The 27,516-nt window shown below is 40.9% G+C and overlaps 1 protein-coding gene across 6 annotated transcripts in view; it reads right to left on the reverse strand.

Moving 5' to 3' along the window:
* TLE4 (TLE family member 4, transcriptional corepressor) overlaps window positions 1–27,516 on the reverse strand; it is a 142,196-nt gene that overhangs the window by 69,057 nt on the left and 45,623 nt on the right. For 2 of the 6 annotated variants that reach the window (XM_035028997.1, XM_035028999.1), the window contains exons 6-7: window positions 24,731–24,805; window positions 696–900 (exon numbers count right to left, since the gene is read on the reverse strand). In XM_035028997.1, the coding sequence (XP_034884888.1) occupies window positions 696–900; window positions 24,731–24,805 (280 nt within the window). The remainder of the gene's footprint in view (window positions 1–695; window positions 901–24,730; window positions 24,806–27,516) is intronic. The other 4 variants (XM_035028998.1, XM_035029000.1, XM_035029001.1 and 1 more) reach the window with 2 other exon arrangements.

Genomic DNA, 27,516 nt, shown 5'->3' on the forward strand with positions numbered 1-27,516 from the left:
GCAGCAGGCAGATAGAGAAGCAGGCTCCCCGCTGAACAAGGAGCCTGATGCGGGACTTGATCCCAGGACTCTGGGATCATGACCTGAGCCAAAGGCAGATGCTTAACCGACTGAGCCACCCAGGCATCCCTAATTTCATGCTTCTAGACAGCTTGTGTGAGAGAGGTAGTTAAACCAACAGATTTCATTAATTTGGGCTGCACTTTCTCAATTACTAAGACTACTAAAATTGTTTTCTTACCTGAGAGATTTTTACTGCACCATATAGACTGATCTGATTTATAAATAATAATTGACTGTCAAATTATCAAGTGAGTCTTTATCAGTAAGTCCTTCCCCAAAATAGAATAGGTCAAAATTAGCTATTAACGTCACTCACTATTTCAAACACAGAGAACTGTGGGATTTCATTACTGATTTAGACTTGGGGAACATGGGACGCAGCAGAGGATCAAAGGCAATAACCAGGAAACAGGACCCCTTGCCTTTGGGGACTGCATTCACTTTTGCCAACCACTAGGGGATCCTTTGGAAAAAGACTGCTTCCAGTCATTCATTTACCTCCCAGCAGAAATCCTTTGTGTAGTCACAGGGAAAATTAAATCCAGAGACAGAATAAACAACGGCATCCAGAACCCACCCTCGGTGGCAGGCAGGTAACAGCAGACTGACGACATCTCGAGAGAATCACTCACCTCTTTGGTGATCATTGTCATGGTGCTTCTTCTCATCTTTAATTGGCAGGTGGGACTGGCCTCCCAGGGCACTAGAGAGGGCCAGAAGGCCGGCGCTGCTCCCAATGGGTGGAATGGCAGGGGGCTGAAGCCCCGAAGGGTGTGGGGTCAGAGGCACCGGCAGACCATGTCCATGTGATAAATGCTGGGCCTGGAGTTGTTGCTGCTGTGAGGAATGAGACAAAGATATTGAACTTGTTCCCTATACCCGTGCCCCCTTGCAAAAGAAAAGAGGTGCGAAGAGATCCTGGAAAACCCAGCACCCACGAAGGAAAGATTTATCCTTCAGGTACAAATTTTTTAGAAAGGGAGGGAGGGGGAGATGTAGAGTGGAGAAATGCTCCTTTTTCCTTAGATTTGGGGATTTTGCACCATACTGTAAGGAACTTAATTTTTAATAGTGAAATTAGCTAAGTACCTTTTAGTAGCTGAAACTCAGGTTTCTTCAACAAAATGTCTGTATTTTGTTCTCCCAAACATACGGCCTTGCTATCGTACATTTCTAATCAAAACATATACGTGACTAACTGTTAAAGCAGTTATGTTGAACAAAAAAAGCTGAAAATTGAGAAAATTAGTGTTAAACAGTTCTCCCAGAACCGCTGCACAGCATGCAGCGGGAGTTAATTTGAAAGAGAAAACCTGAATTAACAACCCAGAAAAGGAAACTGGTTGCAGCCACCGTTTTAAGCCCTTTAAGTGTCCTCAGCGGTACTTGAGCAAATTACTAAAGAAAATCTAATGTAGCAAGGCTGGGGTCCTCCTGTAGGCTTGCTCAATAATGCCGAAATAATTGGGCACTCTGTGCACGTTTAGTGATGCTCGAATGGAAAGCTAGAGGCCTGCCCTCGCACTCTTCTCCAGCGGCCGCCTCTGTGTTGTGACAGGTTTATCTGAGTGGGACTGTGATGCATGAACCGGTAACTGTGCTGACAAGAGTTTAAAGTCATTTTCCCCAGCACACTGGCAACACATGGAGAAAGCCCTCGAGAGGCTGGAATGGGAGTGCTTGACCTCAGCAGAGGCCGCATCACGCTCAGCTACAGGAACTGCTCTGGGCAGGCCTTGCTGCCACCACCGGGTGCAGAGGAGGAGGGGGAGGTGCCGGAAGGACTCGAAGTTAAATATGTCCCTCCACAGGCACCCCCTTCCCCTGGAGACCCTGCCTAATGGTGTTCCAGGAGAACAAGTGCTGAGGAATTTGCAGACTGGCTTTTGTAGTGATTACATTTTAGTTAATGCCTCCAAGTGAATCACTTGTCAGATCTATCCTATGATAGCCCAACAGTCTTCTAGGATCTTCCCAAGTAGGACTGTGGATGCTGCTCCCCCCTTCACTGATAAAAAGGATCTTGAAATATCTTTTTTTATATTTAAAGAAAATACTTCAAAGAAAGAAGTGAATTATTTTTTCTCCTCCCCCAAATCGCTTTTATTTCCTTCCTCTTCCCCTCTACCCATCGTCTTCCTGTGTCTGACTATAAAAGTCAAATTACAGCACTAATTAGCTCTTTTCTCCAATTGACCTGCAACTATTTTCTGGACTTAAAATATAGCCAACAAAGTACTAACATGCACTTAAAATATAGCCAATCAAGTACTAACACTTTTAAAGAAAGTTCACATATATAAAATCGAAAAATCGGAGCAGTGATCCAGATATTCCACCAACCAACGCCCACCCTACAGTCCTGCAAAGCACTACCTAACTGAGTAATTCAACGCTGTGTATTTCTCCTTTTGAGGAGCCAAAATCATGTTCATAGTTCTTTATGTACTGTAACTTAGTTGTGACCAAAAGTATGAGCACACGATCATATTTTCTAAACGAAAATAACGTCTATGAAGAAAACAAGGCCTTTAGGTAAATATATGGCAAATTTATTTCAAAACCTTATTCAACTGCAATCACCAGAAACTGCTCCACTTCCCTTTCTCCTCTAAATCTCCTAATACTTCATGTGTATGGGTTGGGCCTATAGCCACTTTGTACCTCAGATCAGAGTTCAATTGGCAGACATTTATTAAGAGCCGGCAAATGTGTCTCTCTTACCACCCTTCCTAGACTCTAAGCTCTGTGAGTCTACATCTGACGCAAACCCTAGCTACCTGCAGGCACTGAGACTCAGAATACCTGGGCAATTCCAAAATATGTACATCGATTTCATTAGACATTAAAAAATAAAAGACTCAGCCAAAAACAATAGCTTCAATGATCCAGGTGTTTCACTTCTATTTTTCTCTCTCAGGACACAAAATAAGCACTATCACCTTCATTTTTCTACCCAACCAGGAACATTTCAAAGGCAGAAAAGATAACCCGAGTCTGCTACACACATGCCATTCACAGGAGAGACTTCCCGAGAGCCTCACTATCCCACCTCAAAGTAGCTCTGACACCAGCTTCTCCTCTTCTCCCCATCTGTCCATCTTTGAGGAAGGAGGGGGCCTTTTCCTTTCTGAGGCCAAGACTCTTCCCTGCCTACACAGGCTGTGTCAGCTGTCCATCCCTCTTCCTTTCAATGCTGTTGATTCTCCAGGGCTCTCCCCCACCTTCAGCGGTTCTGTCACTGATTCTGTCCTTCTGCTAGCCAGCTGGATACCAGCAGCCCTAGGGTTTTGTTTAAGATGAATTGCCTAGTGAACGCCAAAAGAACCTGGGGTAGCACTTTTTCAAGAGGGAAAAAACACTGTATTTTAATCACTTTTTGTGTCCTCCACTGCCCCTAACACAGTGCCCTGCACATAACTGGCACTTGATAAATGTTTGTTAAATTTAATTAAAATAACCTTCTTTTGCCCTCTTCAGCTACTGGCCAAATATATATATACACACACACACACACACACACATACACACACGTATATATATCCTTGACCTTGCAGAGCCAAACTTCTCTAAACACTAGTGTAAATTTGCTCTCTCCACTTCTCAGGAAGACACACACACACACACACACACACACACACACTCTCTCTCTCTTCCTCTTTAACCCCCTATAATCTGGATTCCAGACCCATCCTTCTCATGAAACTGATGACCACCCAGACAGCAATTAGTTCAAGATTTTACAATTTCCTCTCTGACATCCATGCAGCCATAGACAGTATCTCCTCCTTGTTGAAACTTTCCTCTACCTGCTTCAGGAATACCACAATGATCCCCAAGGCCTCTCTTTACCCATCTGAATGCTCTGCCATTAGCTTTCCTTCTTGGTTTTTTCTCCTCCTGCTCACTAAAGAGGAACAGTCCTTAACTTTTTGCTCCTCTCCCACGCTCTGATAGCCCTGGTCTAACTTCTTGCCAGCCAATTCTACTTGGCAGCCCAGCATTACGTTAAAACAAAAATGTTTAACACAAATGCCCTAGGTAACTTCTGCTGGCTCAGGTTAACCAGCTGCCATTGATTGTTTTTCTTCTGTGCTCCTACACCCTTAATCACCAAATCCGATCAATTCTCAATTCCTTGTATTTCTACCACCACCACACCCATCAGACCCTTATTACACTTTGATCACAGCAAGCCTCCATTAGCTCCCCTGAATTTCAATGAATTCCCATCTGCGTCACCACTGGCATGTCACCTCCCATCTCTGGAAACCACCTCACCCTTACCTGTAAGCTGTTAAGTCATCCACCCCAGCTCACCTCATGTTCCAACCATTCTGCCAAGGCCTCTCAAACATCCCATGTGTCTGCTATTGCACAGGATCCCCTGTATCATTCACTGGCACAGGCTGCCTTGTAAAGGTACTGTTACTCATCTTTTTATGGCTAAGACGACCTCGGACTTGCCAGCAAGACTGTGAGGTTTTGGAGAGAAGAGACCAGCCTCTAGCCTCTGCAACCCTGGCACCTAACTCCCCACTATTCAGTCATATGTATTTAGTCATACACTTAAAGCTTTTGATAAATTTCCACTAAATATGAAGAGAGTTCCTATATACCCCTCACCTGGCTTCCATTAAAGTTAACATCTTACATAACCACAGAAATTATCAAAATTAAAATACTAACATAGTGCATTACTATTAATCAAACTACAGACTTTATTCAGATTTCTCTAGTTTTTCCACTAATGCCATTTTTCTGTCCTAGGATGCCACACTGCATTGAGAAGTTTTAATGTTTCACATGTTATTATACCAAAATTATAAAGCCCTTTCATAGATCTTAAGAATGGCAACATCCAAATTACAGTCACGCTGGTGAATAGAATATGCCTTGAACTTAGGAGAGAAAAAAAGAATGAGAAGATATGAACCCATTTCACAGGTCATCCACTATACATACAAAATATCAAACAAAAAAAGCATACTCAGTAGGACACCTGGTAGAAAGGAGTAATCTTTATCAAGTATTTAAAATACAAAATTATAAAATAAGAATGCAATTAAGTAAGTCACCAAAAGATATATGACAAAAATGTAAAACAGATATGCAGAAATAATTTAGTATGTTTTAAAATGTTTACATCAATCAAACAGACTACTTTCTGTATTAGGTGGTCATTTTTAAGCTTCTTTGGAAGTTCACACTTAGAAACTATCCTAGAAATAGAATGCCAGATGCACACTGATAATGACTCCTGATTAGTCAATAAAACAAACATATAAGACGCCATCTTCTTTAAATAAAAGCAGTGAGTCACCAACAAATCAACTGAACCCCACCCTTTCCTTGATTAAAAAATAAAATGGCTTCAATCTATCAAATTTCAAGTAACATTCAAGAATTCAACACAAAAAAGAATCTCTGTCAAGTCTTCTCATCGACAGAGGAAAACTCAAAACAGTTTTCCAGGGAGAGAACGCAGTTTCACTGGCTATTATTCCAGAAGCTGAGAGTAGCATAACTTAACGGACTGCCCTACAACACAAGGCAAGCTTGCTGAGGTTGCCCCATGGCGTCCTCTGTCCTCTGGCCTCTGCCCCATCCGTGTTAATTACAGAGCAATTAACCTGCAAGGTTTACTACTTTATGCTACTACAGTCATGCTAAGAAACGTAAAACCTCTTGCTTTTAAAAGACGGAAGGAAAGGAAATATATATTAAGAGTACATGGTTCAACACTGACTTGTTACTAAAATAAGACAAATCACCATCTAATTATATAAACAAGCAAGTTAAAAAATGATGACTTTATAAGAAAAAAAAGCCAAAAATCAAAAAGAAGGGCACAGACTGTAGTACCAATTAAACATTAAAATAAAATACACTCTATGTAACCATAACTGAGAAAAACCTACTGAGAAAGATCCATATCTTGGAAAAATTCTCACTGAGCTCCCCAGGCTGTTACTATTTTTCAGTTACTTATTTAAAAAAGGGGGGGGGGGGGGTAAAAAGGAAAAAAAAAAAAAACCCAAAACACTCTCATCTCAAACTACAATACAAAATAAAAATCCTTTTTTTTTTTTTCTCCTGGTCCCCTTGATGGGCCATTCAAGAGAATAAACATTAAAGTGGAGTGAACTTTAAACTTAGACAAGTAAGCATTCCATTAAGATAATTAATTTAATTTTGAAAAATAGCCAGTAATTAACTTCTGAAAATATACAGCAAATAGGTGGTAGACATAGCCTCAATTCTCTTAACAGCTTTTTATTGGAGTTTCTATAACAAAGAATTATTTCCCTCCAGTTTCAAGTTTGGAACAAAGGGTAGGAAAAGACCCACGAGCAAATCAAGTTCACAGGAAATGTTTTTTGAAATGTTATCTTTCTACAAAAAGAGGAATTACTTTTTTTAAAGACTGTATTTATTTATTTATTTGAGAGAGAGAGAGCATGAGTTGCGGGGGGCAAGGGGGGGAAGCAGACTCCCCGCTGAGCTGAGCAGGGGGCCCTACACAGGGCTCCATCCCAGGACCCTGAGAGCAGGACCTGAGCTGAAGGCAGACGCTTAACCAACTGAGCCACCCAGGTGCCCCAAAGAGGAATTATTTATAATCAAATGTCCCCAACTGCTTGATTACCAGGGCCTGACAGGCCAATGACCAAGCAGGAGCAGGGTAAATGCAGAGCTTCAGTAAATACATATCCCTAGCAATTCTGGACAACTCCAACTGGAAAACCAGGCAGAGATTTTCTTGCCCATTACTCTCATCTCTATTATGCTATCAACCACAGAAAAAATCCTAAAAAGAAAAAAAAAAAGCAGCATCTTTCTCAGAACAATGACACCCCAGTAGCAATGAGCACACTTAGTGTCATATCTTGGTTTCTTTACAAAAAAAAAAAAGGTGCATGGTGAGCCTGCTAGCTCTCGTGCCAGGGAGTAAGAAAGCTATCTAAACTAACCAGGAGTGACCCCTAGAACACCGAGCTGACCAGAACGGGTCCTGACTGGCAAAACTCAAGACAATTTAAGCATCATGAGGAATAATAACTGTAACAGATTCTAACACATTTAACACATTTTAAGAAACAGTTTCCAGGAGTGAGGTCCATGGTACCCCCAAGAAAACAGGTGGGGCTGTGGGGCATTCTGGGGCCAAGGACTAGGGAATGGTTCCCAAATTCACAACATTCTTACACCAGCTGGTCAACGTGGGTGCACAGAGCACGCAGGAGCTAACCAGGAGACACCATGCTGAGAGAAGTAATGCGGGACCCAGTGACCTTCACTGAGAAAAGCTTGGAAAGAGGAGGCAACAGACCCTGAAATGGAGTAGCAAGCCCACGAAGGGCCCAGGACTGGGCTGGTATCTACACCCTTTGAACTGTGAAGATGTCCTTTGGTAAGGATGCTATCTGTGGGGGCTGAGTTTGAGAAAGGAGATCCTGAATAGTAGTCGGTGATGCACGATAATGAAGAGGCCAGCAGAGCCACCAAGCTGGAATCATTACCATCTATGTAAGCAAGAGCCAGTCACTTAACATTTCCGGGCCTCAGTTTCTTCATGTAAAAATTGGGAACAGTTTTAAAATCTATCCCCTGAGGGTATTAGGAGAATTCTAGTTCACATAAAACCTTTAGCACAGGGCTCGGCAAATAATAAACAGTAAATGGTGTCTCACTGGAAAAAGGTATCCAGAAGTCAGTCCATCTGTCCGTCCGTACACACACACACACACACACACACACAAACACACACACGGGGGTGGGGGAGTAGGGGGAGTTCTTCTTTACAGAATATTAATTTAAAAGGGAAAAGAATTTAAAATTTACCACTTCACCACTCCCAATGTATTAATAGCATCAACCGAGGCTAAAAACCAATGGGTAAGAAGTTGTTGGGGGTCAAGTGATTCACTGTCAAAGCATCACCCCACAGATTACCAAGCTTCACCAATAAGGTGATACAATGTAATACTTAACCTGAATCTAAACATGAGGAAACAATCAGACAAATCAAGGTTGTGAGACATGCCATAAGACTGGTCTAGAATCTTCTAAAATGCCCAAGTCGTAAAGTAAATGGTTTGGGGACTGTTCTACCTTAGAGAAGACTGTAGAGACCGAGGAACAAAGACATTTGTGAGTATGAGTCACAGAAGGCAGGGGAAGCTGCTAGGAAGATAAAGTGCTACCACAGACATTTTATGTACTAGAGAATTGGGAATACAAACAATACCCTGGATTTGCAGATGTGTTAAGTGTATCATCCTGATTTAGGAAAATACCCTCGTTCATAGAAGATGCATGCTGATGTATCACGAGGTGAACCCGTCGTCATGATGGCCTCTTCCTTTCAAACAGTACAGCACACATGCAAAAGACAAAATGTTAACTGGTTGAGTCTAGGTGCTGAGTACACAGTCTTGATTTTACTATTCTTTCCACTTCTCTGTAGTTGTTGGGATGGGAAAAATAGATGCACCCTTTTGGACAGAAGATTGGGAGGTCTTGGGGCACCTGGGTGGCTCAGTCGGTTGGGCGGCTGCCTTCGACTCAGGTCGTGATCCCAGGATCCTGGGATCCAGCCCCGCGTCATTGGGCTCCCTGCTCAGCGAGAGCCTGTTTCTCACTCTCCTCCCTGCTTGTGCTCTCTCTCGCTATCTCTGTCACTATCTGTCTCTCTCTTGCTCAAATAAATAAATAAAATCTTAAAAAAAAAAAAAAAAAAGGATTGGGAGGTCTTTTTTTTTTTTTTAAGATTTTATTTATTTATTTCAGAGGGAGAGAGCACACAAGTGGGAGGAGGGGCAGAGGCAGAGGGAGAAGCAGACTAGACTCCCCTGAGTGGGGAGCCTGAGCCCACCTGAGTCAAAAGCAGAAGCTTAACGGACTGAGCCACCCAGGTGCCCCAGCTGGTTTTGCTTTTAACAAATACATCTAGCAAAAGCCAGTAAGTGAATACATGGCGAGAAGCAATAATAAAAAGAACTTGCAGATTAACTCACAAAGTGATAATGACAAGAAACGGAGGGGAAAAATCCCCCAAATCTGATTATTATGTTAACTTTCCCATCGGAGATCCTGTTAGAATTTTTTCTGAATTGGTCCAAAGTTTACTAGGAAAGATAGTTCTAAGCAAATTAATAACAGAAATACCATTTCCTAGAAACTTGTTTAAGCTTCAAAAAAAAATTTTTTTTTAGAGATTTTTAACCTATATCTTACTGAAACCAATGCTTCTATTTTGTGTTTTAGTCGTTAAAGTCACCGAGCTAGGAGATCTTCCTCAGGAAATTTTCTTTAGTTATTTCAGAGTACTTTAAAAAAGTCAAGCTGCGTTTAAAAAGGCTATCTACTTTAGATTCTTCAGTAATCCTGCAATTGACCTTCAAAAGTAGAATGAATTTCAGATGACACTGAGATGAGCTGCTTTCCAACATTTTGACCAAAACTCATGTGTATACGTGTGGACATGCAGGTATCTGCAGAGAATACACATGTCAACAAAACAAAATTTTAACAATACCAAATAGTATGTGTAGCTCCCCGTAATATTTTCTATTCTCTTCTACTTTTTAATAAAAAATGTTGACGATGGCTCACTGAATGGATTTCACTGCACACTCATGAGTCTGACTCACAATTCGAAAAACAGTGAACCAGGTTGTGATATTGTGACTTACAGTAATTATATGTTTAGTCTTTGTCCACTATTTCTGGCACAGAGAACCCTTGAGATTTCCTAAGCAATGAGAGCAGCAAAGGTGTCATTTGCTATGTTAATGAGGTGACTTTGGGGGGTGGTTGCTAGGAGAACCAACTGTGTGATTAGAGGGTTAGAACTTCAGCCCCACTCTCTGACCTCAGGGGAGAGGAGTGGGCTAGAAACTGCGTCCCATCACCAGTGGCCAATGATTTAATCCACCATGCCAAAGCCTCCATAAAAACTCAAAAGTTTGACAGGGTTGGGAAAGCTTCCCAGCTGATCAACACATGGGGAGAGCTGGAGAGAATGTGCACTAGGAGAGGGCAGGAGACTTCACACCCTTTCCCCATATTTTGTCTTATGAGACATATTCTATCTTCTGGTTCCTGAGTTATATCTTTTTTACAGGATATGGCCAATCTAGTAAGTAAGATGTTTCTCTGAGTTCTGTGAGCTGCTGTAGCAAATTAATGGAACCCAAGAAGGGAACTGTCGGAAGCACAGGTGACAACTTGGACTTGCAAGTGGCTTCTGAAGAGGAGGGGATGGCGGTGGTGGTGGGAAGATACCTTGTAGGGCTGAGGCAGGATGCTATCTCCAGAGAGATAGTATCAGAATTTAGCTGAATTACAGGACACCCAGCTGGTGTGAGAGAATTGCTGGTGAGGTGGGAATCCTCCCAACCCGCAGGGATGGGCTTTAGAATCTTATAGGCCAACAGCCACACATGTGAGTCAGTAGATTTTATCAGCATCAAGAATGAAGCACAAGCCCCCACCATCCAGTCCAGTGATGGCACTTGCTGCGCTATGGGGACCTTTCTTAACTAGGGAGGTCTAACCCTAGGAGGTAAGCGATCCTTCATAAGAATCAGAAGAGACTGCCCCTCTGGGGAAGTGATTTTTGAACTAAGACGTAAAAAGTAAGAGTGAGAGCACCTTGCAGAGCGCTGGGAGAAAGGAATCAGGCAAGAGAGAAGCAGGTGCAAAGGCCCAGAACCGGCAAAGGCCCTGAAGTGACCAAGGAAGCAAAATGACGTCTGGTGGGAGCCCAGGGAGCAAGGAAGAAGTATGGTAGAACAGAAATATGGGAATCAGATCATGGACAGAAAGGAATTTAGACTTTGATGTAAGAATAAGGAGATCTTTAGGCCATGGTGAGTTTTTCTGGTTTTGTTTTGTCTTTCAGATTGAACTTTTAGTTTGTCCTTAATGGATTTAAGCTGGATTGTAATCATTTGCTGGCTATATGTGTTACCAGTATCTTCTCTCAGTTTCTGGGGCCTGTCTTTCCATTTTCTTTAGGATACCTTTTAGTGAACAGGTGTTTTTAAATTTTAACTAGGTAATATTATCAATCTTTCTTCTTATGGTTTGAGCTTTCTGTGACTCATTAAGAAATGCTTCTCTCCTCCAAGATAAAGATTCTTCCTGTTTTGGGTTTTTCTGAAAGTTTTAAAGTTCTGTCTTTCATATGCTTTTTGGATTGACTTCTGTAAATGATGAGATAGGTGGACACAATTTCCTTTCTTCCACAAGAATAACCAACTATCCCCTCAGTAGTTACTTACAAGTGGCCATCTTTTGCCTCATTGATCCACATGCCCTTCTAATGTGTATGAATGGATCTATTTTTGAGTATTTATTCCACTGGTTTAAATAAAGACTAATCAGTATTGCAAGCTAGAGTATTAAATAATTTTATAATGTTTAAAATACATGTGAGGCTGGGAGGTGGCCATGATGAAAGGTGGGAAGAGAGACCAGGTGGGAGGTAATACAGGGGCTCAAACCAAAAACTCATGATGACTTGGATTAGGGTTGTGGCAGTACAAGCTGCAAAGAGTAGAAGGAGTGAAGAGAAGTTGAGGTGGCATGAAAAGATATGGTTATGGAAGGAGCAGGGCATGAGACTAACTGAAGGAATCCAGGATACTCTGTTAACACCAGGCCCCTAGTAACTGGGTAGATGATTGTACTATTTACTCAGATGGGGCAGAAGTGAGGAGGAATGGGTCTATAAATACAATTTTGCTTTGTAATTTTTCTAAATACCTTATTTTTATAGAGCAGCTTTAGTTCACAGAAGTTATAACTTCTTTAGATCAGAAGAGTCATGTGTGTAATGAACAAGAAGAAGAAAAAGAAATTAAAAGTCACGCAAAATCCTACCAGCCAAAAAAACAACTCATGTAATGATCGAGTCCATCTAGTATTTTTTTCAATGCATATATAAGCCTTTTTTTTTTAATTTTTTTTTTTAAGATTTTATTTATTTGCAAGAGAGAGAATGAGAGACAGAGAGTATGAGAGGGAGAAGGGTCAGAGGGAGAAGCAGACTCCCTGCTGAGCAGGGAGCCTGATGTGGGACTCGATCCCGGGACTCCAGGATCATGACCTGAGCCGAAGGCAGTCGCTTAACCAATTGAGCCACCCAGGCGCCCATATATAAGCCTTTTAAAACACAAATAACATCATGCTATCTTGTAGTCTAAAGTTCTTCTTATTTAGTGTGTATCAAACTTTTCCCCATATCCCTAAGTAATACTTCGCTTCATTTGAAATGGCTGCATAGTATCTGCCATTGTAATAGATACATGAGAGTTCATTTAAGGGATCCTCAATCGTTTGGTTCAAGTTTAGGTTGTTTCCAATTTTGATGTATATATGGAGTCACCATGGTATTACAAAATACCAGTTAAGACAGTGAGTTTCTCAACAAGTTATAGAATACCAAATCAAAGTGGCCTGAGTAACAGAGATTTTTATTTCTCACTTAACAAGTCCAGGGTTAGTCGGATGACCTGGCGATATCAAGGTTTTGTGTCAACATCTCTCTGGCTCTCATGGCCTTTCATATCCCATTTCCACACCAAGATGGCTGCCACAGCTCCAAGCATTAACTCATCCTCACACAACTATGTTCAAATGCAGAAAGAGGGCAATTTTCTTTTTCTGGGTCTTACTGTTAAGGAGAAAACGGTATCTCCTTATATAGCTCATGGACTTGGATAGGGTCACTGGCCCACAGCCCAGCTGTGAGGAAGGCTGGACAGAGCACCTGGATTTTAGCTTCCACAGCAGGAGGTATAGGCTCAGCCTGCAAAAAACCACCAACAAAACCTGCCCTGGCATCTATCTGCTCACAGGCCAGTCGGAGGCTATCAGCTGAAAGAGACCCCAAACCACCTCTGAGCTTTTAATCCAAGTAGGCCGCAGCTTAAACTTCTTGCAACAGTTCCTTCTCCCAGATACTCGTTTGTGCAGAGAAGTATCTACAAATTGCTTATGGTCAACCCAGAAATACCCAGGGGGAAAAATACATGACTGCCACTCCGCTTCAGAGCCACAGTGGCACTGGCCCTGTTGGTCACAGAGGATAAACTCTCCCCCCTTTTTATGAATCCACCAAGGGAAAACAATGTATGAAAATCACAAGGGACAGAATGGCTGTGGAACTGCCTTAAAAAGGGCTCTAGAATGTACCATTTTGAGTTTTCCTGAAAAGGTTTATGTGTAGGGGTTAGAGTTAACTCTTGCTTATTAGGTCAACATGACTATTTCAGTGTGTGGTATTACTGCATCCCACAAAGCAGCTATAATTCACAAGCAGAACAGACAAGACTTTCTCCAGATAGAGAAACGAAAGCAGGAAAAAAGTACAACTGATCGTAAGACCATGAAATAATTTCAAATAGGACTCCCCCAAATATACTGGCAATCCCCATAGATTCTTATTTATGTACCCTTTGACTGGCCACTGGCCCTCTAGGGTCCTCTTCTACCAGTATTCCCTTCCTCAGCCACTGCTGCCTATAATTCGCTTACCCTCACACATCTGCATTCACTAGGTAACTGCTACTCCGGTGCTTGGTTCATGATTTAAATATTAACATGATTTATCCATCTTTGGATTTACCCCTCCCATGAAATCATGAGCACCGAAGAGGCAGGGACCAGTTTTTAATTGTCATTGTGTCCCAGAACTTTAAAGGGTGCTGGTATAAACAGGAAACTAATAAAGTTTCTGAAGGAATATTTACTTGTCTGTATTTTTTTTTTTTAATACAACTATATGAAGGCAGCTGCTGGCTCCAGTTAATTCTTCTAAATATAAACAAAATCCCAAGCAGCCATTATGAACAAGCATTTAAAGCTTAAATGTTTCATATGGGTAATTTATGTTCCACAGTACCTATGATGATATCAACAAAGTGTAGCTTTGGGTTTTTTGTTTGTTCGTTTGTTTTTGTTTTTTAAACCATCAACAGTTCAAGAAACTCCCCCATCCCCTGGGCAATATTTAGAAACAAAATCAGTATAAAGTCCTGATCTCCAGGTTTCTGAACAAATGTCTAGGAATGTCTCCTCTTTTAATGCTACAGACAACTGCTTTCTAACTGCATGCATCCCACCAGGAATTTTACTATTTCCCATCAGGACCCGGCACAGTTCTTCTGCCATAAAACACAGGCTCAAACATTTTTGTGTCATGGGACCTTTTGTGAAACTAAGTCCAAAATTTCTTCTCTAGAAAATGCACGTATCTCTTTCACCCACCCATAATTTTGTCAACATTTCAGGGAGCTAATGGACAGCCTAATACCCAAGCATGAAATCCAAGAAGATCCAAGGACCCAGGTTTAAATACCAAGGACCTAGGTTTAAAAGTGGTGTTTATAACAAATTGTGATTCTTACATATGAGAGTAAGTTACAACAGACAGAAACATAGTATGAGTCAGGAGTAGCCAGATGATCTGTTCAACTAATATGCTTCAGACAACTTGGGCTAACCAATTAGTATGTGCATCAGGCACACCCAATTTCCATTTCCTTCACTGAGCTCTGGGCACTAAACACTGGACAATCCTACAGTGGATCTTGGGATAAAGAGACTATTGATCCTAGTATAAAAGAAAGAAGAACACAGAGTCGAGGGAACAAATAAGGGACAAGTGTAACAGAATGGTTAAATGTGTGAGCTCTGAAGTTGGTCTAAGTGTAAACCCTGTTCTGCCACTTCCTCCCTGTGTGGCCTTTAGAAAACTACTTACCCCTTCGGAGCTTTGGTTTCACTTTTTATGAAGTTGGGAAGGTAATACTATCTTCCACATGGGGTTGATGTGAAGATTAAACACAGTACTGACACAAAACAAATCCTAAACATTTACTATTTTTACTTACCTGTTTAGGGAAAAGAATCTAAGCCTAGGGATGTAAATCAAGAGAAATAACTGTGACACAAAAGTGTCTCAAAAAAAGTCTCTAGTTTTAAAATAAAAAAACCCCCATAGTTACCAAAATAAAGAGGCTTAGAAACCATACAGTGCATACAATGTTAGAAAAGTGAGAATACTTTGGTGGTTATCTGCTCCAGCCATGCAGCCTACAGGTGAGAAAACTGTTAGATGAAATTCCTAAGATCATACTGTAAGTGACACTGGTGGATTTTCTACCAGTCCAGACTTCCTCTCAAAATTGTGTGCATGGGGGGAGGGGAGGGAGAGGATGCAAAAATAGCTCAAAATAGAGTATTTAACAAATATTTATTAAACAGATATTTATTAAACATAATAAATTACTGCATGTTTATTGAACAAATAGTTACTGAGTACTTACTATACAAATATTTTTTGAACCCGATGAGCTACACATTGTTCTAGGCACCACGGCAGGAAAAGTGAACAAGATTTCACTTGCTAGTGAAGGGAGTGTGATGCATTCATGAACAAATAAATGGTAAATGCTATGAGAAAAACAGAACAGGCTAATAAGGCAGAGAATGAACTGGGTAAAAGAGCTACTAAAGCCTGCTGATCAGGGAAGTCCTTTCTTGGGAGATACATGAGCTGGGACTTTAAGGAGCACTAGGAAGACCATGTCAGGACATGGAGGGCAGGCCTTCAAAAGTGCTGATGCACAAACCCTCAGTCAAGAAGCAGCCTGGGGTGACCCAGGGACAGAGGAAAGAGGCCAATGTGGGAATGTGGGTGAAATACAGTCAAATGAAGAGAATGAGTGGTATGTGACATCAGAGAGGTGGGCAAAGAGTCAGCTCACAAAGAAATTTGTAGGCCACAGTAAGATATATAGACTTCATTCTAAGCAAAACTGGCAGCCCTCAGAGACTGGTTTTAAGCAGGGGAGCAATAGGATCTAAGTTGTATTCCAGAAGATCAGTCTGGCTGCTGCAGGTAGGATAAAGCAGAGAGAGACAAATGCATAAATAAGAAGCCCTATGAGGAGGCTGGAGACCAGAGGAGGGAAGACAGCAAGTATAGTAACCCTTGACAGAAGAGTCTGGAGGCAGAATAGATACCATTTTTGATAGGAGAGAAGTTTTTTTATTGAGCTTGGATTCTTTCCTCCCTTCTTCCATCAGCCAGTCTCTAGGACATGGACAATGAAGACCCAAGTTCTGAGGGGTACTGGAAAGAGGGCAAGCAAGAACAGCAAAGAATAAGCACAGAACGGAATGGGGAATATCGATAATGAAAGCTACAGATATTGAGACAGTGTGTCACTGGCAAAAGAACAGACACCCAGTTTAATGGAGCAGAAGAGAGTTCAGAAGAGGACCCACATACATATAGTCATTAGATCTTCAACAATGGTACAAAGACAATTCAATGGAGAAAAGAGTTATTTTAACAAATGTGCTGGAACCATCGAATCCAAGGTCCGTCTGAAGAAAGAAAGAGAGAAAGAAAGAAACTGGACCTTTATCTCATACCATAAACAAAGTTAACTCAAACTAGATCACAGGCCTAAACATATAACTTCTAGAAGAAAAGCCAGAAGCACATCTTTGTGGTCTTGGGTGAGACAAAGATTATCAAAAGACAACAGCGAAAGTTAAGACTCATGAAGAAAAAAAGTTCATAAATCCGACTTCGCAGCGTTAAAAATTTCTGCTCTTCAAAAGATACTGTTAAAACAAATTAAAGGACGATTACAGATTGGGAGAAAATATTTGCAAAATATACAAAGGACTTACACCCAGAGTATTGTTTTGCTTTAAACTCTCAGAACTTCATAATAAAAAAATAACTGACTCTAGGAAAAAGGGAGGCAAAGATAATGAGCAGAAACTTCCCGAAGAAGACAGAGGGACGGCAAGTAAGTACACAGGCACTCAACACGTCATCAGCTGTTATGGAAATGAAGAAACGCACGAGTACCACCGTCCACCTATCAGAAATGGCTGACAACTTGAAAAGCCTACAATATCGCGTACTGCTGAAGATGTGGAGCAAACGTTGTCTCACAGAGCCTATTAGCGAGAGTGCAAAACTATATGGCCACTCTGGAAAATAGTAGGTCAGTTACCTCCAAAATACACTAATAAGCACGTAACTCAGCTATCCCACTTCCAGGTAATTACCCAGAAGAAAGGAAATCTTATATTCACTTACAAAAACTTACACAAATCTGTATGTTAAAATTTACTGGGACTTTGTTCACAATCACAAAAAGCTACAGCTAACCCAACTGTCCTTCAAGGAGTAAACACGCTAGTGTACCCTACAATAGAATATCGTTCAGCCATACAAAGGAACTAGGGATACAGGCAGGCACAGACAAATCTCAAATGCATTACTCTAAATAAAGATGAAAACTCAAAAGGCTATATAATGTATAATTCCACTTATAGGACATTCTCAAAAAGGCTCACTTTGGGAGAAAAAACTTCATGGGCAGGTGCCAGGGGCTGCAAGAGGGAAAAGAACTGACTACACAGAACAAGGGAATCTGGGGAGGCGGGACGAGAGAAATATCCTGTATCCCCATAGTGGTGGTAGTTTACATGCCTGTATTCGGCTGTCAAAACTCACAGGACTGTTATGCTAGAAAGGGTCAACTTCACTTTATATAAATTATACTTCAATAAATCTTTTTGAAATATACAGAATATCAATAATGAATGTGTACTGCTAAATTCCTAATTCCAAATATAAAAAATATAAATTCATAAATGTATGCCTCATTTTTATTATGGTTTCTACTGTCTCTCTTTATTCTGTTGTCCTTGGAAACTAAAGTTTTACTGAAATTAAAATGTGTAAATTAAAAGTTGATTATGTGTAGTAAAATGCAAAACCAGAAAGCGTACAACTACCAAAACCTTAAAGATGATTCAAATGTAATTTGAGGATCATTTCAGAATACACTTAAGAAAATGTTTAAAAATATCATTCAAAGAGAACATAAAATGTGCCCCTCTGATATGACTTGGTGAAGGTATTCAAATATTTGCTTAATGAATGAAGGAGTAGATGTAATCATTATTTTTAACCATTTGATAAAAGGTTCTAACCTTTTCACAAAGGACCTTAGGAAAACACTTATGATCACAAATGCATTTTTAGGTAAAAGATTCCCAAACTGATTTCCTAGGGAACTTTGAGGAGGACACACACCAACAGTCCTTTTAGCCTAAGTCCTTAAACCCTGGAGCTGCTGTTTGGGTGAGTCTGCCTCTTCCTGCCCTCCCAGCTTCGGAAGACACAAGGCAAGAGGTCTGGCTACCTGGGAGCTGCTGCTGCTAATAGGGACACTAAGGGCAAGACGTCAGTAAGAGAATCAGAAAAAGGGATGCGAAAAAGAAAAACAAAACAAACCACTAACCAACCAAAAGGGGTAACAAAGTGTAAGCCTGCAAGCTGCCCTGAGTGAAACCTGCTTTTGTGTGTTAACTCTTCCACCCAGACCCCTGGACCCCTACACAGGCTCAGCCTGCTGTGCTCTGGTGTGAATGAAGTGCAGATTACAGATCTGGGACACTCTACCTTCTCCTTAGTAGTGGAAGCGCAAAGCCCACAGGCCTTTTACTAAGATACACCCACCCAGACACATTCTGCAACTCTTGTCACACTTTGTGAGCTATGGAAATACACTTATTAGTATTAGCAGGAAGGAGGGAGAGAAGGGCTCCTTCCTCAACAGAAAGAAAAAGAACAGCACTTCAGGTTGCCAACAACGAAAGAAAGAGAGAGAGAGGGAGGGAGGAAGGGAGGGAAAAACCGACTAGCTTCTAGAAATTTCTTCTAGGAAAGCTATATAACAGAAATTAACAGAGTATACACCATAAATACAAATTAGAAATCCTGTTCTTTACCCAGGTTTCTTAGGGAGTTCTGAAGTGGAGACAGAGCTAAAAAAAATTACTTAAATATATGAGAGTCTTTGCTATGAGAGAAGGGAAATTACTGCTCTTAGAGCCTCATCAAATTGTAGCACAGATTAGATTATGACTGCATCATTCAATAATGTAGCCCCCTGATCCACAATAAATGAATCAGTTAAAAACAAAACAATAAAAGGGTGAGGGGCAGGACATACCAACATATAGAAGAATGTGTAGACTTAGCATATAAAACTGCTTTGGCTTATGTGCAATCACGGGTTGATCATACTTGTGAGAGCAGGTGAGCAAAGTCCTACAACTACAGAAAACCAGCCTCCTTCCTCCCCGCCCCCCTCCCCAGCCCTTGTCCCAGCAAGCTGTGTCCATCACGCAACCATGGCCAGCATATCTCATAAAGCCTTTAAGGTCCGGGCACACTGTCTGGTAAAGACAGTCACAAAGGTGGAGTAACAATCTCTGATGAAACACCAATCTATTTCACAGCTTGTTTTTAAGTTCATTCCCTATTATATACATTTAGAAAATACCAACAGTCATCAGCTGGGAGAAGAAAAAGAAAGGGACGCTGACCTACAAATTTATGGGAAAGTATTTATTTAAAAAATAATGTAAAAGCGGAGCTGTTAAAGAAAAAATGTTTTATGCACAGAACTCATGTCCGAAAACAAAGCACGATTAAAGCATCTGAGTACAAGTGCCTAGCTATAGCTTCGGGCCAATGAAGTAAAATCCTGAGTTTCCTACTTCTTCCAAAAGTAGAGAGACAGGGCTTTGGCTGCAGGTAATTTTAAGAAATGATCCCAGGACAGGAGTGGGACCTAGGGAAGAACGGAAATTCAAAACAAGGATGTAACCCTGAGTTGATGACTACCATGGGCAGCCAGGTGAAACTAGGTCCTGCTGGGACCCTTTGTGGAGCAACGAAGAAAGCACCTCAAAATTGCCCACCAATGGGGCAGGAGGGGGGTCATTTCACTGTTTGCCTGTGTGTCCAGGATGACCCCATGGGGGTAGGTGTAAATACCTCAGCCTTTCATACTGCTCAGGCGTAAGTGAAGAGTGGATTCCCCACCAAGAGCACTTGGAAATGCAAGAGCTTCACAGTGTGGCTGAGGGGAGGTGCTGTCAAGCCTGGGGAAACACTGTAGATGTATTGGCAATGGCCAGAGAGAAAAGCGGACGAGGGAAATGAGGATATTGCGAGAATGTGGTAGCCCAGGAGGGACACCACTGCTTCAGCACCGTGGGGTTATCTGTGCCCCAAAGACAATGGCACAACTACTGCAAAATTAACAATACCTCTAGCAAGCCCTTTATTAGCCCATACAGAGGTGGGATGAAAACGTGGCTCTTGGATACTTAATATCTTTTTCCTTTAGTTGAGAAAGTGAAGTATTTTTAATTGTATTTCGAATATTATGTTACTGGAAGCTGTGACGGAACAGGCAGGAACACAGAGAGACACACACACACATTTTTATAAATACCTACATGTTTGTATCTTCCAGTTTTTTGCCTAATGACTGATTAGTTTAAAAATACAACAAGAAAAATTACCCAACTGGCGTCTCTAAATGCTTCTGGAACTTAAAATGGCAATTCTGAAATCTAAAATGGAAAAAGAGGGACATACCTTTTCAAACTGTCAGACTGCAAGACCCTCTGCCAAAATGCCAATCTGGAGTGTGTGTGTGTGTGTGTGTGTGTGTAATTTAAGGTCCAATCATATGACAAGGACAATAACACAAAATGCTAAGAGGAAGGAAAAAACCCCTGAAGGTACTGTCTTCCTCTTTTTGAACTAACTCCAACACCTAGGACGGTAAAGGCAAAGCCATTTAAATCATTTCCTTAGTAAATCAAGTAATATTTAAGCAGATTTAATAGTGCTGCTGCTCCAAACCAATGAATTATGGGTTTAAAACCTATTAAAATGTAGTGTTTTTTCCCTGAGCTGAGAGGAGAGAGATTTAAATCCCTGAATTTTAATATTTCAGCTTGAGCTGCAGGAGGTAGAGAAAGTCCAAATGAGCTATTCCATCAGCACCGTTCAAGCATGAACACTTTAATCAGTCTTGCTTCCTTGGGGTTCCCTCACACAGTTTACGCTGTCATTCCGAAAGCACTTAACACGGAGAGTGTGAAAAACCACCAAGGCTTCTTATTGCCTCCACAATCGACGGCAAATAATTTTGCAGACTTCCTATCATTAAAATGTCACTGCTAAAAACTGAGGCTCAGCATTTCTTGTGCTAAACTGCATTTTCCTACAAGCACCATGGCATACCTGTTCTTAAGGAATTTTTAAGGGTTTTTTTTTTTTTTAATGCATATTTCTACCTTTTTTTTTTCCCCTTCAAAGAGTTAGGTTAAAAGGGAGGGGGGGGTGGGAAAAAAAAAAAAAAAAAAAAAGGGAGGGTGGAGGGAAATCCAAAGGAACCCCACTTTCTATTTTTACAAGCCAGACATTTTCTTTTCCAATGTTCGTACTAACAAAACTTTTTTTCCTAATGGTGGCTTCTTTAGTGAAATTCTTATGAGGTTCCAAGCCAGTCTCCTTTATTAAGCATAACCACATTCACACAGCATGTGCTGATTATATAGTGTAATGGATTTAAAAAGCATTTTAAGATAGTCAGATGACTCAATTTAATAATACAGGAAATGAAAACATCATTTCTAATTAGATCATATTACGGATTTAAAACTACAATTTCTGTGCTGTTCCAACAGTGTGATCTCGCAGAGATTCTAATTTAAAAACACAGTGGCTGGTAGGACACATAACAAGATCAGACTAGATACATAACATTCCCTCAGCCCATTTCGGGGAACTCCGGGAAAGCTTCAAGGAAATGTGAGATATGACCAACTCAAAACAACACACAAAATATTGACTGCAGAATACGACACAGGAATCTTCCTAGGTTTTTTCCTTATAAATAAAACATAAATGATATTTAACTTATTTCAATCTATCAACAGTTTTAAACTGAACATGACCTGTGAAAGAAATCATTATAACTATGTTTCATTCCATTAAACACAACTAGCTTATTGTCAAGAGAACAAGCCGCCTCTCCAGGTTTCAGGCTCACTTCAGCATTTTGCATTTAAACTGCATGGATCACTGGTTTGGCTCATTTACCAATGAAGGTAGAATAATATTGCAGAGTTAAAAAGGTGCTTCATCAGATTTCATTAAATCTGGGAACATTTGCACTTGTCTGGATGGTGTGCATACATATAAAACAGATACATACGTAGTGATAAACAAATGAAGGTCTGTCTGCGGGGGCTTTAGATGGGTCTTTGCCTCTTGGGAGGAAAATTTCGTTCCCTCAGTGGAAAAAATCATGGCCCTCTACATTCCCAAAACCAAGTACAAAAATCTAAAATTGGCCCCTCATCACTTTCGGCAGCAAGTCAAAGTGGCACCACCTCACAACATAGCCATGCTCAAGGGGACACAGAAGGGCTGGTGCACTGAAAATCCCACAGTGTTACAACTGAAAACTACTGGACAGAAGGCATCACCGGGGCTGGGACAAAGACCACACACCACAGAGAAGAGCTGCAGTAGGAATGTATCAAGTGAGTTTGTAATGGGGCTCTTCCTTCTCACTTGGCTTGTGGCTCCCTATCCCTGCAATCTATTTTTCAGAATAGTCAGATTATGTGACTGTCACTCCATTTCCGGCTCAGACACCAATAATCTGGAATCCCCACCAGATCCACAAACAGCACGTGCTACTTTGATAGCATGCGGCTCTACTGAGTGAGTTCTTCAAATTAGTTTTTTAGGTCACAAAATTAAATTTGCTCTGTTTTAATAATTAAATCCATATATACACAATATGGCTGTCAGTAACTTGGCTACAGTCTAATAAATCATCCCTTCCCTGAGAAAAGGCAATCTGCCATCCCATTCAAAACAAGGTATGGAAAATGAAATAGATATGAAACAGCATTAAAAATATGCTTGATGAGTGAAGGGAAGGGAACCTGTTCTGAGTTTTAGATCCTCCCTACTTTGAAGCAACATCCAACATAAAACAATGGGTTTTTGATTTAGATTAATCTCTCCACTGTACTGACAGTAACTAGTAAGACTGGGAAAAGAAACAAAACAGCCTCCTGTTTCCTGGAGAAGCGGCTGCCAACCAGTCCTAAGGTAGGATGCTACTTGTGTTTCAGCAGTTCACACAAACAATGAACACCAAGAAGCCAGAGATGACCCAGCGCGCTCCCCTTTCAGTCCTCCTGCACACATTCTCTCCTTCAACAGCAGACAGTCGTGTCGTGGGTGAGAAATGCAGGTTCCATCCCTGGTGACCTTGGGAGGTCAGGAACCAAAATACATCCCAACGCAAATACGAGTGCTTCAAGCAAACATGGCTGGAAGAGGCATAAACACCTAACTCTACAATGAAAGCTTCTGCAACCTTTTAAAAAATGTAACATGCTGCTATTTTCTGGAGTTTTATGGAATAAAAACTCCTTGTGAAATGTATTCATTTCTCATCTCTCCCTCATCCCCAGAGCGTGGAAAGTGTACGACAGATGAGTCTACACGGCTGGTTCTGATTCCGCCTTCTTTCCAAGGGAGCACTTCTGAGGAAATAAAGGTTGCCCCTTCCCATTTATGATGTCGTCCAATTTACTACCAGTGTTTTCTTGTGGTCAGAGGGCCACATAACAGAGCTCAAAATAGCCCATTAAAAAACAAGCCACAATCAGACTAGGACTCCACCACCGCCGCCAGTCATCCCAGAGTTGTGATTTCCTTTGTTAAAAGACAGAGGCATAATTGAAGCAATATCTTCACTTCAGATTGATTATCAGGCGACCCTTATCCGCATCTTCACTCAGCAATTTGAATTTTAATGAAAGTAAATGGAATAATTAGCATTTCAAAGTGTGTTTGATACACTGAGGGGAAAAAAAGAGAAAAGACTTTTGTGTATAATCTATACACAAAAGAAAGTATTTGGGAGGGGGCAGAGAGAGGAAAGTATAGTTGTATTGTCTTCATTAGAATAATCTAAGGAACTGCTTGTACCAGCTGCATAAATAGAGATGTGATATTGTGCTCTTTTCAGCTAAGATTTTTCACCTTTATTATCCCTTAAGTTTTAGCACCTTATTTTATTACTTGTTACCTTCATCTGGAAGAACAAAAATCTAAGCAGAGTTGGAGTGATTGCACAAACCTATGAATTCCAGCAGGATTTCTATGCAACATTAACGCTACCATCACCAGGAAGAATTTCCTAATTGGGTCACTGACTTTGCCAAAAGGTACATCTTTCATCTAGTATTCCAACTACAAATGGACACTAGCCCTTAAGAACACTCATCACAAAGGAGGAAGAGTAGCTGGGAGATACAAACAAAAATGTACATTTCACCAAAAACAGTATGAAGGTACTCTATATTTGTGGAAAGATCAAAGAAATCAGGTCATTTTACCATCAGCGCAATCTCCATCTTTCTTTTCAGGCCTAGGCCAGCAACGGGAGCTGATTGCAAAGGAAAGAAATATTATGAAAAACAACTGTCTAATCCCCTTAGGAGAGAATTTCTGGGAACATGTCAACTGGAATTGGTGAGAATGTGATCCAAAGTTTCTGAGGAAGCCATCCAATTTCACATGAGACAGAAGGCAAAATGCTGAATTTCACTTTGTGGTCCTCTATTGCCTTTTGCCCTTTTGATGGAACAAAATTTAAAAAGAGAGAGCAAGCGAGCGGATGACACACACTAAGATCAGAGCTAAAATGGAAAGGCCACGTACCCCAATGATGGCGTTCAGTTCGGCCATGGTCACCTGCTTGGCCCGTTCCACAGCCTGCACCACTTGTTGCTGGTGCTATAAATGAAGATCAGAAACAGAATACAATTATTTGCTTTCTAGTCAGTCAAGAACAGCTTTTCCTAACATGTCCTCTAACTTCAATTACATGCAAAACAGGATTTAGGGGTCTCCATATTTCAAATAAAAGCCCCCGGTGGTGGCTGACTAAATGTCTAGGGTACACTTGGGTCTCTACTCCAGAGAAGTAAATGGGCAACCAACTGTACCCCCACAAAGGACGCTCCCCTACAACTGGTAGAAGCAGCTTAAATTTTACTTTGATGTCAGTGGTGCGCTGTGGCCCAGCATCTTCCACTAAAACTAACAAACACGACAACACAACCCATCCCCCACCTGCTTTCTTTGTACCCCCTTTTCTCTGCCATCTACATAAAAATTCTGAAAAATATTTCCTGGAAGTATTTATTTTTAAAATTTCTCCTGGTAGTTGTTACAGTAAGCATTAGAAGGCCATTTAAAATTAAACATTTACTGTCTTCTGAAAATGTGTAAAGTGTTCATGTTTTAATTCCTGTCATGAAGGGCTGCATATTTAAAAGAGATTAAAAATGTACAACTTTCACTAGCAGTAAAGTCTAAGGACTTCAGGTGTTTCTTCTCCGTGCAACAGAAGACTAAAACCTACAAGTTTCATTTATTTTTCTTCTGGAAAAACTAGGACCGATAGTATAGGAAAATCCCTCCCTCTATCCAGAATTCAGTTCTAAGAATGAACAAGAACGGAGTATTGGTAATTTGTGTAATATTAAAAAAATGAAGTAGCACAGAAGTCTCTGCAAGGGGGCACTCACCCACTTCTGGACATACACTTGTATGTCCACAAGTACCCCCCCAAATATACATATTATTCTCAACTAAATACACTTGAACACTCTAGTATCTACATTCTCGAATTTGGTCTAAAATAGGTCTGTCTCCTCTGGACTTTTTTCAACTAGGTTTAATGAATGAAGAGCCAAAAAGACTGTTCTATGAGACAGGCACTCCTCTGTGTGGCTAGGAAGAATCTTTTGACTGATCCTAGTTGAGAAATATAACTAACTTTCTCTCCACTGATTTGAAGTGAATACGAAGCTTAGCTAACATATTGCTTAATACACACAAAAAGCTAAGCCATCGATTATATATATGAAATTCCCCTTGAGCTACCTCGTATTACATTTCCAAACTCTCAAAAATACCCAGTTCCTGCGATCAACTAGGGTGACCAATATTTCCACCTCCCAGCTGTGTAGGGTTAGAAGGGGCGTGTGGAGTGTGGAAAAGAAAACTGCTTTAGTTACCCACATGTGGTGTTTTCACCCTTGATTTCCTAATAGAAATGTGTATTTTTTGCCTATTAATCTAATGGAAAGAAAAATGTCAAACAGATCACTGCATCTTGAGCTTTTAATAAACTCTGAACATTAAACTAGATATCGTTGATTTTTCTCTTAATTGTAAGAGTTTCAAAACAAGGGCCTAAGAAACAAACCCAGTCTTTTTTTTTTTTTTAAGACTTTATTTGAGAGAGCGTGTGCGCACGTGCACGAGCAGGGGGGGAAGGGGCAGAGGGAGAAGCGGACTCCCGGCTGGGCTAACCCTAACCCTAATCAGGACCATGAGACCCTGACCTGAGCTGAAGGCAGAAGCTTAAGGGACTGAGCCACCCAGGTGCCCCAAAAGTCTTTCTAGATATCTCCACCCATTCTCTTACTCTTTAATAAAATATTTCCCAAAGTGAAATAACTCATTTCCTTCTCTGTTTGAAGAAAGTAAAAGTCCTAAAGATTTATAAAGACACTAGTAGAGGAACAGAGACGCATGCTCAGTAAAGTGACCAGTAACAGCAGTTTTTCCTCGAAGCTACCCTAACCAGTATGTTAACCTACAAGCACAGAGTTCATGTTTAGATTTAAAGCAATCTAATTGTCAGAGTAGTGAAAAATGGCAGTACTCGGACAACAGAGAAAAAGACAACATGTAGGACGACTCTGGGATTTTTCTAATACTCAAAGTGAGTACATGGATAGAAAATGGTAATGGATTTTCCACCTTTTACTCTGCAACATTCAACAACGGCTGCTCAAAACTTCAAGAAACTGAAAGCCAAAGGACCACACAAACACCCATCCAAACTGTCACTCACTCCACTCATGCATCCATTCAACAAAAGCCTTTTTAAGTTCTTACTGTGTCCAATTTCTGTATATTACTGAAATATTTCCATATTAGTGTAATATCCTCTACTTTATATTACACATTCAAAGAACAGTTCCGTAAGACAGACATGCAGAAAATACAGCTATTAGGGGCCTTTCTACCATGAAGATTGTTCAACTCTTGCTTCATAACCTGGACTCCAACTGCCAAGACGGGGGCAAAGACGCCTTAGGGCAGTGGGGTTATCTTTCTGGCTCAGCATTAAAATCAAGCGCGTTTACTGAGAAAAACAGAAACACAGCAGTGAACCAGAACACTGACATCTGATGTTCCTATAGAAACTCTTGCTAAAAAGCTAAAATGACAATGGAAGTCATGATTCAGCTCCTTCATTTCCTCTCATGGCAGTGGCCACGGGCTAATAACCACATCTGAACTCTACCTGGAGTTCAGGATTTTACTTCCCTAATTCTGCTTACAACTGTGAATCATCTGCTGGCTTAAGGACCTTTTGAACAGAAGCTCCCTAAGGCAAAGAATGCCTCCTCCCAGTGTGCTCTGAA

The sequence above is a fragment of the Mirounga leonina genome, unplaced genomic scaffold (assembly GCF_011800145.1).
Source record: "Mirounga leonina isolate KUSES-001 unplaced genomic scaffold, KU_Mleo_1.0 Mir_224, whole genome shotgun sequence".
NCBI lineage: Eukaryota > Metazoa > Chordata > Mammalia > Carnivora > Phocidae > Mirounga > Mirounga leonina.